General features: G+C 53.9%; 1 protein-coding gene across 8 annotated transcripts in view; it reads right to left on the reverse strand.

Annotated features, from left to right (window-relative positions):
• Positions 1-14214, reverse strand: part of FAM120B (family with sequence similarity 120B) — a 65641-nt gene that overhangs the window by 6087 nt on the left and 45340 nt on the right. For all 8 annotated transcript variants that reach the window (XM_021085513.1, XM_021085507.1, XM_021085520.1 and 5 more), the window contains 3 exons: positions 5257-5463; positions 3777-3885; positions 969-1061 (listed from right to left, as the gene is read on the reverse strand). In XM_021085513.1, the coding sequence (XP_020941172.1) occupies positions 969-1061; positions 3777-3885; positions 5257-5463 (409 nt within the window). The remainder of the gene's footprint in view (positions 1-968; positions 1062-3776; positions 3886-5256; positions 5464-14214) is intronic.

The following is a 14214-nucleotide window of genomic DNA, read 5'->3' on the forward strand; positions in this document are numbered from 1 at the left end:
CAATTCCTGCCTGTGAGAGTTCAGACGGCTCAGTGGGCGCTGAGGTGGAAGAGGCCCTGTGCTTCATGGACCAGAGCTTACCTTGTATCACACGCATAGGACGTAAAGGAGGAGTTCCCGCAGTGGCTCAGCAGGTTAAGAAGCTGATTAGCATCCATGAGGACGCAGGTTCAATCCCTGACCTTGCTCAGTGGGTTAAGGATCTGGCGTTGCCGTGAGCTGTGGTGTAGACTGGCAGCTACAGCTCCGATTTGACCCCTAGCCTGGGAACCTTCACATGCCGCGCGGAAGCAGCCCTAAAAAGAAGAAAGGAAAAGAAAAAAAAGAAGTAAAGCAGTCGTTTTATTTTCCAGATCACACTGGAAGGCTCTTAGGTACATAAGCCAAGTCACAGAAATTATCAGAATTTCTACCACTGTTGGAAAGCCGCTGTCTGTGCTCCCATCTGATTGGAAGGGTGAACATGTACGTGACCTTTTACAAGAGCCTCCCTCTGAGTCAATTATAAAAACGGGGTGTTGGAGTTCCCGTGGTGGCTCAGAGGTTAACAAATACGACTAGGAAGCATGAGGTTGCGGGTTCGATCCCTGGCCTTGCTCAGTGGGTTAAGGATCCGGTGTTGCCGTGAGCTGTGGTGTAGGTCTCAGACGTGGCTCGGATCCCGCGTTGCTGTGGCTCTGGCGTAGGCTGGTGGTTACAGCTCTGATTCGACCCCTAGCCTGGGAACCTCCACATGCTGTGGGTGCGGCCCTAGAAAAGGCAAAGAGGACAAAAAAAACAAAAAACAAAAAGTGGGGTCTTGAACAGATGAAGAATAGCAAGGAGCAGAGGCAGACCAGCACTGGGCACAGAAATCCTGTCCCCACCTCACTAGGCACAGGAACGCCTTCCGTTGAAGCACTTACCTGTTTATGTAAATACACAACCTATGTCCAAAGCAGGTGTGAGGCAGACTCCAGACCTCTTACCTGGGCCCTGGTCTCTCCAGTGCTGCCCTTGGCCAGACCGGCTGTGCCCGGAACTCGTCCTGTGGGAGCTGGATTCCTGCCGTCCCCACCGCCCTGTGGGGACATGTGATTGGCACGTCAGCAACACCCAGGCACCTAACCCCAAGAAAATCACATTTAAGTGTGCGGCAAGGTGGCCCTGGGCCGGGCTGGCGTCCTTAAAATCACAGGGATGCCCGCGAAAAGCGCAGGTTCTGGGGTCGGGCGAGCACTGGGCAGGGGGGGGCGGTCACTGAAACCTGTCTAGGAGGGTCTACTGGTCCCTCAAGCAGAGCAGTCAGTTCTGAGCTCTGCATCCCTGGGCAGTGGTCCCACACTGATGGCCACCAGCACTCAGGGCTCACGGGCTCGGTGACCCCGACCACCTGTCCTCCCCGCCAACGTCATCAATACCTATTCATCCCCTCCACCTTCCCTCGCTAAACCCCGAGGCCCTGACGACCCTCTCCTGTGCGTCCCTGCTGGAAGTCAGCACGGGCAAGTCTAGGGACAGGTGTATATGTGACTTTGAGAGCATCGTGGTATCTCACGCTACTCCACAAATAAAGGAGGCCAAGGCTGCCCCACATCTGGCCCCAGTGCGCTGAAGATGCGGAAGGTGCTGGTCACTGGCACCAGCCTGGTTCTGGGCAGAAGGCAGGACAAGACGCGACCCCCAGCTGCACCCATGACTCGCCTCTGGTCTCTGGCCTCCAGCCCCGTGGGTAGAGGGCTTTCCTGCAAGCATCCCTGGGATCACGCCCCACCCCCGCCCCCACCGTCCCTCCACCTACTCATGGCTCCCTCCTGGCCCCGGGGTCCCCGGGTCTAACACCACCTTTCAGGGGTACCAGTCTTTCCTGCTGTAGCTCCAGCTCCTTCCCCCTCCCAGCACCCAGAGTCCACAGGGGCTCAGGGCCACGGCCCTCCTGCCTGAGCGAGACCACCCGCTGTCCTATGTACCTGCCAGAGGACAAGCAGCATCCCACCCCAACCCCTCCCCGCCAGAGGTAGCTGTGCCTGGCTCTCCTTGCCAGCACAGGACAGCACGGGACAAGGTGGTAAAGCCTGCAGGCACCACCAGCACTGTGCCTAGCCCTGCAGCACATGGTACTCAGCTGGGGGTGGGGGTGGGGGGGCTGCCCTTCCAGCACAGAGACGTGGGTGCTGGGGCTCAAGGATGCCAAGCCAGGGGTGAGAGGCTGCATTCTGCCACCAAGAACCTGCTCGGAGTTGGCAAGTCACGGAAGGCCTGGTGGGTGAGCCGCAGAATCACAGGCTACACCTCATTGTGAAGAAAATGATGACTTTCTGGGGGACAAAATATGAGACAGTTTCCAAACCATGTGAGCTGGCTCGTCATATCTGCCGAAATGGTTTCCTCCATAACTGGGAACAATCTGATGGGTCACCCAAGTCTGCTACATGTCCACGCGTCAGAAAGGGGCCCCGGGCAAGGCCACGCGTACAACCCAAGCCTGGGTGCCCGACTCTGAAACGCAAACGGGCTCAGGCATCAGACTCTAGCAACGACTGTAGCTGAATACAGCCTGCATCCTGCCGTCTGCATCTCCAGGCAGCCCGTCCCTGCCCTGCCAACCGCCCCCTTCATGACAATGCCTTGCAGGGCTCACAGGGCCAATGGCCTGAGTGACGGCCTCGGGGAAGAGGTGACATGGAGTGTGCTGCCCCCTGAGTCTGTGAGGTGTGATCTTCTGCCAGTGTCCAGGCGGCGGCAAAAGGTAAAGGGAAAGAGAGGCCAGGGTCGGGCCAGCCGGTCCCTTCAGGAAGGCCCTGCCCACGCACTGACCAGCAGGAGCGGGACACGGCTCAGAGCACAACGCCCTCAGGGGGAAATGTGCAAAGCAGGCTCCTAAAGACAGTCTGGGGGCTGGGATTTGGGTGATTCTCTTCTTCCATCAAGAAAAAATGGGGCTGCTCTAGTTAAGGCAGAGATCCTAACCCAATGAGAACATGGAAAAGTAATTAAAATGAACTCATTAGCCAAATAAGCTCCTCCACAAGATGCCAACTTCAGTGAGAAAGAAGCACCCAGTCAGTGCGATACGCTTCGTCGTCTATCACATTAGCTAGAAAAACCAACTTTTAAATGCTGCCAAGGATTCGCGAAACAGAAACTCTTAATCCTGCTGGTGAAGCTGTGACGTGATCACGTGTTTTTAGAAAACAAGTTGCAAATTTATCTAAAATTCGTCAGGTTTCAATCTGTAATTCTGTGAACGCCACTCAAAACGAAAAGCATTATGTGAGGAGAGGAAAACGGAAGCTCAAGGCAGGGGCTGTTAGTGGTGAGAGGGACGCACCGGTGGCCGCGATCACCCTGAAGCCAAGTGCACGCGGAACAGGACACACAAGCGCAAAGTGAACACAGAAAACATGGCAATGGTGCGTCATCTACCACACCTGCTTCCTCCTGGGGACAGAATTAAAGGTTATTAGAGCTCCCTTTTGATGATATTCTCTGTCTTGCAAGTTCTTCTCATACGCCTGTACCATGAGGAAGAGTAAATCCACACCTCTGTCAAATAAGGGACTGTCGCAAGCTGTGTGTGCCCTTCGGGCCTCCCGGAGAGAGGCTCTGCCCCCAGGGGAGCGCGCTCCACTCTCAGCAAGCGAAGCTTCTGAAAACTCCTTCCTAGCAGGACCGGAGTGTAAACTGCCCGGAAGCAGGCTATCAGCTGAATTTTGTGTCTTCTTCCAGTCCCATCAGCCTCTGCCTGGCCTTCCTTACCAAGCAGCTACATGGCGGGGGTCGCCCGCGAGGCCCACCTGAGTGGTGTGGTCGCCAGTGCCGCCTGCTGCTGATAGGTCTGTTCTCCTTGACGCAGGCCCTGCACACGGCCGACTTCAGGGCCTGGAACTTGGTGAGTCGGGACCTCTGCAAACAGACCAGACACAGGCAGCGTCAGACATGGGTAGGCCCTCGGGAGGCGCAGCGCACGAGGGACTGTCCCCAAGTACCTGGCTGCAGTCTCCCTCCACACTGCGATAATAAGAGGCTCCCAGAACCTGACCTTCTCCTGTGCCCTGGAAGGGCCAAGAAGCAGCGACGTCTCTGTCCTCAGGAGGCCAGATGAGCATTTCCAAAAGGGCCTTCAAGTTCTGCTGTGACACCTACATCCCCACCACACAGTCGTGCCTAAAAACCTGTGCCGGGGACGTGTCATCACGTCAACTCCTCTACGTTGTAAGACAATGGAAACAGCAGTGCCACAGACAACGGGAACACGTGACCTTCCCTTCCCGCCCAACTTTCTCTGTGCTATTGAATATTCGAGTTCATCTGCCTTGACTTGTTTTAAACCAGTAAGAGGGAATCATTTTGTGTGTGCATGTGGCGGGGGGGGAGAGGAAAGGAAGGGGAGGGTGGGGAGGGACTGCTGGTGGGTGACGTGCAGGCTGTGGCATAAGCCTGGCCTACCGTTCGCTTCTGCTGATTCTGTATTGAGAAGCTGTATCTATGGGACTTTGTTGTCAGTACTTGGCTTTGCTGATGGTACACCATCTTGGCTGCTTCTGAATTCTAAACACAAACTCCTATGAACTCTGGATAGTGTGTGCGTGAGACAGCGCTCTGGACACACGAGCAGTGTCTGCTCTCCGATGTGAGCGGTAGAGCACAGCAGCGCACAGGCCACCAGCTCTCTCTGCTCCCAGGTCTTGGGGCAACAGTAACAGCACACATTCCAGATGAGCCTGGGGCGGCCTGACTTGGGAATCATCCAGGAACCACGGAGCATTGTCCTTACAAAGCCAGAACCTGTCAGCCTCCAGGGACTATTTTCAAGTACTAAATCTTCACTACCTCTGCCACAATGATGAGTCTGCCTCTGCAGGAAACATGCATTCTGAATTCAAGGGGGGAAAGGAGTGAAACGCTCGAAAAAGTAAAAACTGTGAGGCTGGGTGGGACGCTGCTCAGCCCCCCAGCTCATGTCTGCGCAGGAGCTTCAGCTATGGTGACCCCGAGGCCAAGGCCTTGCTCACGCCTCTGGCCTCCTGGAATTGCACAGCCCTGGAGTGGGAAGGCCACCAGCAGCCTTGGGTCGTCTGCGTCAGTTTCAGAGCCTGGGCCATCCAGCTCTGCAGAGGGATGCCTGGTGTCTGTTCCTGGAGTAAAGGGACTTTCAGGACAGGGTCACTGACTCTTTGACATCCCGTCAAGAACACTGAGTTTTCATGACGCATCTCAACAACTGACTTCAAGCCCACTCACTGCTCCCAAATGTGAAGAAAACAGTGAACTCACGTTCTGCTCTACAAGAACCTCCACTGTGCACCCTTTCTCAGACTGCAGGTACTTCTGATGAAACAGCTTCCCGTCGAACAGGTTCCAGGGCATGAAGTCAGCTGTCTTCCAGGGAAAGCCGCAGGCGCTGTTGACCAGCACCAGGGTGGTGAGGCCGCGGACCAGCAGGGAGCCCAGCTGTACAGCCCTGGGGTCGACGTGGTCGAGCTGTGGAGACAGACACGGAGGTCGTGAGAAGGGCCCTCGGAGCTGCGGCGGCCAAAGCTCTGATCCACCAGGAAGTGACGGGCTTGCAGCCTTGGGGGCCTACCTTCCTCCGAGAAACTAACTGTGAGCACTAATTATTAAAAACACCATTTTACATGAATGCCTATCATTTAAGAATAAAGCGGTTATTATCTCATAAGGCTGATGGGCTGATACTTCTTACAAATTAAAGTGACACACACAAAACACTTTTTTTTGCTGTCAACATCCCTCCTGTTCTTGGACAGAGAGGGACTCTGCCTGGTGGGAACCGGAAGATGCCTTTCACCCTTGGGTCACTGTGTTTCTGAAACTGGTTGCCTGTGCTGACCATGCAAAGTGACCTGCCAGCCTGTACATGTCCCCAAAGTTTTGTTGATGAGGGACATTCAAGCCTGTCTGTCATGTCAACATGTCTGCTGCTTAACATAAAGGGCAGTGAATTTAAACGTCATCTGTGTCTAATAGTTTATAAAACTGAAATTTATAAGCCTTTCCAAGGCAGGCTTCACCTCACTGAAAGAAAAGAAACCCGACCACCACTTTAAGACATTTGTCATGAACAAGGACTCCCCCAGGGTCAGCGGGGGTGGATGGAGTGTGTCTGTGGCACAGGCCACCCCTGGCTGCTCCTGGCCATCGTCGGCACTCTCCACCACCTGCGTGTCTCTGATGCAGGAAGCCCTGGCACTGTGCAGCCAAGCACTCAGGTCTACGCTGTGCTGTCCACGCCAGACACCGGATGGAGAGACTCCTCTCCTCAGATGCACGAGCCCCGGTTCAAGGCTCAGCGGCCATGTGTGTGGCACAGATCCAGCCGTCCACCCCTGGATGGCTGTGGTCTAGAGTGGACTTTCGTGCCCCTCTCGACAAACTGCCTGGCCGCAGGTCAGGGCACCTACCACCGCTGCTCCACACCAGACGGACGGACACAGACGCTATGTGTCTTCCGAGTGTTGGGGGCAATTCTCTAAGGAAGCAGATTTTGAACAGTCAATTTTGGTTCACTTCTTCTATACCTGTCTGTTTCGATTTTAAATGAAGTATACCATCCTCCAAAGCACAGATCCTACGTGGGCCACTTGACTTCTCACAAGCAAATGAAGCAACCAACGCCTGGGCCACAAGGCCAACGTCACTAGCATCGCAGAAGCCCCTCTGCCCCTCCCTTCCACACCCACGGCCCCCCGAAGGTGGCAATCGGCAAACTACGGACAGGCCTGTGCGCTGGTGACTTGATGGACGGGTTCCAGCATGCAGAGTGTTGCCCGGCTGCTGCCCGGGCTTCTTGAGGGTTCACCCCGCTGTGCGGGAGCAGCTGGGGGGCTCCCTCTGGGGCCAGTGTGCAGCTGTAAGCAGGGAGCTTTCCTCCTGCCCAGGAGCACACTCTGTCCTAAGTGCCCAGCTACTGTTGTTTCCTAAGCAGTTCATGTGTTTTCTTAGATGTGTGGGTAATTTTTGTCACCGCTTTTGCAGAATACATCTGGACCGTGTACGCGGACTCTGCGCCCAGCCTGTTAAACCTGCTCAGTGATCCTCCTGATTTTGCCCTGTGACAAACACGCCAGCTGTCAACGACGGTTCTGTGTCCTTTTTTTTCCAGTTTAACAAAGCAGTCAAAGACGACACCCCTGACGCACTCCCACCACGGAGGAACCACTTCCACTATTTCACCACAAGGTCTGATTTCTGCTGTGGAGACTCTTTCAGATTACAGAAATTCTCTTCTGCTCCTGGTTTGCTGAGGCTTTTCACCACGACAACTGGAGTCAACCAAATACGTTCTCTGCACCATGTGGGGCGGCAGCGAAGTGCATCGCACTGGCTTTCAGACGGTAAAGCAACTCTGTGTCCAAAAGTAAACCTCAAGCCGAAAGGGGCTCCTTCCAAGAGAAAAGGGGGCACGTCCGTCCTAAGGATGGGTGCCTCCCAGGACTATCCAACCTTACCGTGGCATGTCCAGCTCAAACGAAGGCACAAAAATGAAAATGAACAGAACTGAAAAGAAAACACACGTCTCCACAGTCCATGGTGGAAGGCCAGATCCTATGAGATGACAATGGTTTTTCACAGTTTTAAAGGGTCATTTTAAAGAAAGAACATGCAGCAGAAAGCCTAAGAGCCATAAGGTCCAAGAGCCCTGCTGAGACCCCTCCCTCCGGAACTGACAGGACAGGCCAACGGAAGACTCCAGACCCGGGGGGTCTGAACACAGTCAGCACTGACCCGAGGCCGCCCCGCAGGCACTGAGAGTGCACGTGGGTTCTTGGAGGGTGACGCGGCAGCAGGTCAGGCCTGCCCAGGAGTCGCACCTTGGAATCCTCTGTCCGTTCTCTGACAGTAGAAAGGAGCCAGAAATCAATAACGTCAAAAAATTAAAACTCTAATTACTTGAAAATCAAATGTATTTCTAAATAACTTGTGGGTGAAAGCAGAAAACACAGCGGGCACTACAAAATCTTCTGAATGGCAGTGAAAACACTGCATTTCAAAACTTTTAACAGGAAGCTAAAAGCTATTCTCAGAAGGAAATTTACAGTTACCTTAAATTAATATATTTGAAAGGAAGGGAGGCTGAGAATCCGTGACTCAGCAGACATCTCTATAAACCAGAAAAGAGCAAATCCAGCCAAGGTAGGAAGGAAGTAGTATAGAAAAGAACAGGAACTAATGGAACAAAATAAACTTTTAAGGTGCTTCTTTGAAAAGACGAGCACCTGAGCCAGTCTCTGGATGAGGTGCCACCACCTCTCAGCGTCAGCACCTGAGCGTCCCTCCAACCCAGGCAGGCATCCTGAAGGCAGCAGAGGGCTGGTTCCATGTTCTTCAACTTTTTCTTGGAAAACGATTACAGATTCACAGGAAGTTTCAAAGATAGCGCAGAGAGTCCTATGGACCTGCCACCCATTTTCCTCAATCCTAACCTCTTACCCCCGACAGCACGGCATCAAAGGCAGGAAACCGGCCATGGTACAAGCCACAGACATGCCACATGCTCACGCGTGGGTGCGCGATGCCGTTTCTGCACAGGGGTAACCTGGACAGCTGCCACCTGACCCAGCACCACAAAGACCCCTTGTCCTGCCCTTCCTCCCACCTCGCCCCGAAGCACTGGAGGCCTTGAGTCTTCCTTCCGTTCCCGCCTGTATCATTGGGAAGATGCCAGATAAAGAGAATCACGGAAAGCGGATGATTCGGGATTGGCTTTTCTCACTGAGCACAAGGGCCCTGAGACCCATTCAGGGAGTTTCATCAGCTCGCTCTTCCTTTACCGCAGAGCCTGCTCCGGGGACAGAGGCACTGTGGGTTACACGGTCACCTATTTAAATCGTTCGGGCTGTTTCCGACTTCCACTATTACAACATAGCTGCTGTGAACATCCACCTGCAGGTTTTGTATGAACATAAATCTCCATTCCTCGGGGACAAAAGCCAGGAGTGGGACTGCTAGGTCCCGTGGTATGTGCGTGTTTAACTTTTTAAGAAATGCCAAACTGGTTTCTAGGGTGACAACTGAGATTTTATGTCCCCACCAGCAAGATTAGAGACACTGACATTACACACCTGCCTCCTGGCCCTCACTTGCTGCCATCACTGTTTCAAACCCTGGCTGCTCTAATCCATACGCAGTGATCTATCACTGGGGCTCTGCGTTCCCCTGACGGCTCATGATGTTGAACGGTTTTTCACGTGCCTCTCGGCATTCTGAACATCTTCTTCAGTGAAATGTCCACTGACATGTTCCTTTGCCTACTTTCTAAGTGGCTTGCTTTTATGGCTGAGTTTTGAAATTCCTTATATTTTCTAGATTTAAGACATTTGTCAGACATGTGTTTGCAAATATTTTGAGTTCATGCATAGCCTGTCTCTTCCTCATCTTTATAGACAAAAGTTTTAAATTTTGATGAAATCTAACTTATTAATTTTTTCTTTTACAGACGATGCATTTGGCATGAAATTCACAAATACTCTGCCTTGCCCTAGATTCCAAAGATCTATTCTTTCCCGAAGTTTTATAGGGCTCTGTTTGGACTACATTTAGACTCTACTGGAGCCCTATACCAAGGGCGAGGTTGGGCCAGGCGTCCTTTCTTGTCTGTGGCTGCCCAGCAGCTCCAGCATGGTCTGTTGGCAAGGCTCTGCATGGTGCCAGGGTCAGCAGACCAGACTTGCTTGGTTGTTTCTTGGTTCTTGGCCGTTTCCCGCTGATCTGCGTCTGGCCCTCTGACCATCCACACTGCTTGGATTCGTGTGGTTACACAGCAAACCGTATTATCAGGTACAATGATGCCTGCACTGCACCCTTCTTTAAAAGCTGTTTTAGCTATTTTAGTTCTTCTGCCCCTCTATATAAATTTTAGAATAATCTCATCTACAGAAAAAAATTCTCACTGGAACTTTGCTGGAAATGGTATACCAACCTGGACACCTGCCCTCTTGACAATGCACAGAACCCTGCAGCCACAAGCACAGCGAGTCTGTCCCTCCACTTACTCAGATTTCCTTTGATTTCTTTTACAGAATTTCATAATTTCCAGCATACAGATTCTACACATTTGTTAGATTTATACCTAGGTAATTCATTTTTGAGGAACAATTTAAGGGGGGTCATCATTTAAATTTTAGTATACGGAAATGCCATTTGGGGAGCTCCTGCTGCGGAGACACCAGATTGACGGCATCTGTGCAGTGCTAGGACCCAGGTTTGATCTGCGGCCGGCACAGTGGTTAAAGGCCATGTAGGTCGGAACTGCAGCTCAGATCTGTTCCCTGGTCCAGCAACTCCACAGGCCGGGGTGGGGGGGCAGGGGGGAGCAACTGATTTTCTTGAATGCTGACCTGAAGCCCAAGTTTGTTTGTTTGTTTGTTTGCCTTTTATCCTTTTAGGGCCACACCACAGCATACGGAGGTTCCCAGACTAAGGGAACCACAGCCACAGCCACACAGGATCTGAGCCACGTCTGTGACCTACACCATAGCTCATGGCAATGCCAGACCCTTAACCCACTGAATGAGGCCAGGGAGCCAACCCGTGTCCTCATGGATCCCAGCGGGGCTCGTGAACCACTAAGCCATGACAGGAACTCCCATCCCAAGAATTTAAATGGACACTTGCAAAGAACAAATGGAGAAGAGGTAAAATGAAATAAATGAGAAGCTGACAAGGGTTGCTTGTCACAGGACATGGGCTGGCTCCAGCAGCCTTGAAATGTCCCTAAAATACCCACAATGCCCAGAAGAAATAGCTGCAGGTTCTCTGAGCTTACCGAGCATGGAGACAAAACCTCCGCCCGGCCCAGGTCTGTGGTTGCCTCGGGACTGGTAATAAGCCTGCTACCCTAACTTTCTCACCTGCAGCCCGACGGCATGCAGTGCACGAAGGCATCCTTTGAACACATGTGTCATTTCCACTGCGACCCTGACCTACACCTGAGGGTCAGAGTGGATGACCCCAGACAACAAAGCGGTGAAACCGCAGCCGTCCAGAGTGTCTTCTGGTGGCTTACAGAAAGGACCGAAGAACAGAGGAAAGAAGAGAAGATGCAGCTTGGTCTGAGGCCAGGCTGATGTGACAAGGTACAGGAGGAGCACCGTCCAGGCGCGGGGGACCCGGCTTGCAGGGCGAAGCCTCTTCTACCCACAGTATTACTACCTGCACCGCCCACTCCAGACCGTCTCCTTGGCCCTGATCTCAGACTCGGAGCCAGCCGAACAGACATATTCCTACCTGCACAGCCCACACATGTCCCATGGCTTCACAGCTGAGCTCGGCTCTTCCTCCTCCAGCCCGCCTCAGACAGCCTTCCAGCCGCACAGGGACCCAGTCAGAAGGAAGGGCTGCTCCAGGGACCCTCGGCTACCCTGAGCTGACAAGGTTATGTGTAAGTATAAAACCGTAGAAAGGACCCAGATTTAAAAGAATGGTAAAAAGCGAATCTTTACACGAAATTCAGTGAGGTAATACCTGAACTATTAACCATAATTCCACCGTTCTCCCTTGACTGTCTTAACACTTCAATCACTAAGGCTGAGCCATCGACACCCAGGTACAGGAAAGGGTAAAATTCTCACGTTCTGACCTCCAACTTTCAAAAGCCTCACACCAGGAGTTCCCGTTGTGGCGCAGTAGAAATGAACACGACTAGTATCCATGAAGATGCAGGTCCATCCCTGGCCTCGCTCAGTGGGTGAAGGACCCGGTGTTGCCCTGAACCGTGGTGCAGGCCAAGGCGTTTCAGGCCGGCTGGAAGCACGTGAGGAGGATGTGCACAAAGAGCAGCGTTAGATTAAGAGAGACCCCGCGGAGCAAGGGAAGAACACAGCTCTGAGGGCGGCCTGGCAACACTGGAACGGGGTCACCCGGCACCTGTGCAACTGCCAAGCACAGGTAACCTGGAGAGATGTCACCTTTGCAAGGGCTTAAGAAAGAGGCGGCGAGGCTGGGTCTTGGTGGGCATGGCAAGCTGGGGCCTGGGGAGGCCCACTTTGCGGGCGCTGGACTGGAGGACAGGGACTGGGAGACAGAGGTCGGAGGGCCAGGAAGGCCAGGCCACTTGCAAAAGTGCCCATTCTGAGCATCAAAATCTTTAGTCTATACTAGGGTATGAGTGGCCTGGAAAGGGGAGACCAGAGGTAGAGACCAGGCTCAAGTCGGAGTGGGGGAGCCCTGACACTTGAATGTCTGCAGTACGAAGCGGAGAGGCGGGTAGCATCTGCTTAGGACTGAGGGCAAACAGGAAGGCCGAAAAGCCCGACCTGGACGCTCTGATGTGAAGCCCAGCCGCTCTGAGTATCGCCAGGAACTCAGGCGGGGGAACCCTCCTCTGGCTGTGAGCTCGGTGTGGGCCGGCCACCAGCTCAGGTCCACGTGGAGGACCTGCTGGCCAGCTGTTTGGAGACAGAAGGGCACAGCACAGCCCCTCGTGCCACATGGCCCACGCGGCACCTCTCGCAACCACTCAGTTCTGCTGCTGTGGCGGGCGGGTGTCCACCGAGGACGGGTCAGGGAGCGGGCGCGGCTGTGCGGGTGGCAGGCTGGGCCTGGCCTGCTTCTCCTCACCCTGCAGTGCACGGGCCGGTGTGCGCCACTCTGGGCCAGGCCAGCGGGGCTGACCTCCCGACGCTTGACCTGCGTGGCCCTACTTAACCAGAGCCACCACCCCTCCTGCCAGCCCTGCCCAGCGAACCTGTCTGCACACCGGGGCGAGACGCAGAGGGAGGACCGCGACCAGCCGCTGCGGCCTGTTCCTGCCCCAGGCTCACCTCCACCGCCACCTCCAGGGCGTCCTTTGCAGCGCTCCTGCTCACAGACGTACCTTCTGGACCACGTGATATGTGACCTACAGGGGACATCGGGCAACACCCATGAAACTGAGGCTGCACGGCCACACCCAGGTGCTGGGCTCTCTGGCCTTACTGGCCTCGTGGTTCCAGGCACCTGAAGCCTTGAGATAAAGTCCCTGCACCAACCTCTCTTCCTTCCCAAAGTCTCTCAACAATATTCTGCCCAGGAGAAGCCTCCGAAAGTCGTAGACGCAGCAGAGTGAATAAAGATGAAGAAAGCGCGGAACCCAGGCCTCTGACCCATTTCTCCGACTGGGAGCCCTCATTACGTGTTTACACAGCAACTTAAACAGTCTTCTCAAACTCTCAAAAGACTCTAATTCTACTGTTCATTCGTTCATCTAACTTTGAGTTGCCTAATAATGAAAGCATTTTTTCCAAATCTCTTTTACACGATCCTGTGCTGCTGTGGCTGCTCCAGTGATTTAATCAGCAAAGTGTCACCCTCAGGGCTTTATTCTGATGTCCTCAAAGCACTTTGATTTCTTTCCGTGGAATTTAAAGTATTGATTTGGGACATGAAGATGCACCAGCCCAGGCAGGATTACGCAGAGATCTTTCAATGGAAGACGTCGACTCTGGGATGTACCCGGGATGTGTTTGCACCCACTCCAGAGCTGCGTGGCCGCCGGAGAGACCGTGTGAAGCGGGGGACCCCATGGGGGAAAAGCGCCTTGGCTCCTTCCCACGGCCGACCTGCTCTGGGGTCTGAGCCCAAGACGCAGGGGGCTGAGACTGGTCTGCCCTGGGTCCCACACGCCACTCCAAGGACAACACTGTCTTCAATGCTGAGGCTTGCTGGGCACTGGCCCTCTGGCCAGCAGGCACCCCAGAGGCGCCGAGAGGGTCCAGCTGCCAACAAGCCCCAGAGTCTCATGTCCAGTAAATGGGCTAAGCCCTCGCCAGGGCAGCAAAACGTAATGCGTACGCAGACTCCCTTCCAGTGTGGTTTGGCTTAAATTTTAGAACAGAATTTCCTTTCCACTAACTCATAATGCTTCTCCTTTTAATTCCTTCAGGGAAAACGACCTGGAACTTTCCAAGGAGCCACAGCAGTGCCAGGAAAGGTGGTAGCCGTCTTCTGTGAGCCAAGCCTCAGGCGGCTCCGACAGGGATCCTGAGTCCCTGGGGCGGAGGAGGCGAGCCCTGTGTCCCAGCGGTTGGGAACCTCCCCCTGAGAGGAGGCCAGAGTCCAAGCAGGGGGTGGGTGACGGTTTAAGGCTCTGCTGGTTTCAGGGACCCAATACAGCAGAGATAAATGATGGGCAAAGAAAGCCACAGTGCCCCTTGGCTCTTCCCCAAAGAGAGTGAGAGCAGATCTGCAGCGCAGTACACCCTGGGGCGGAGCTCAGGGGCTCTGGGAGCACTT

The sequence above is a fragment of the Sus scrofa genome, chromosome 1 (assembly GCF_000003025.6).
Source record: "Sus scrofa isolate TJ Tabasco breed Duroc chromosome 1, Sscrofa11.1, whole genome shotgun sequence".
Lineage (NCBI taxonomy): Eukaryota > Metazoa > Chordata > Mammalia > Artiodactyla > Suidae > Sus > Sus scrofa.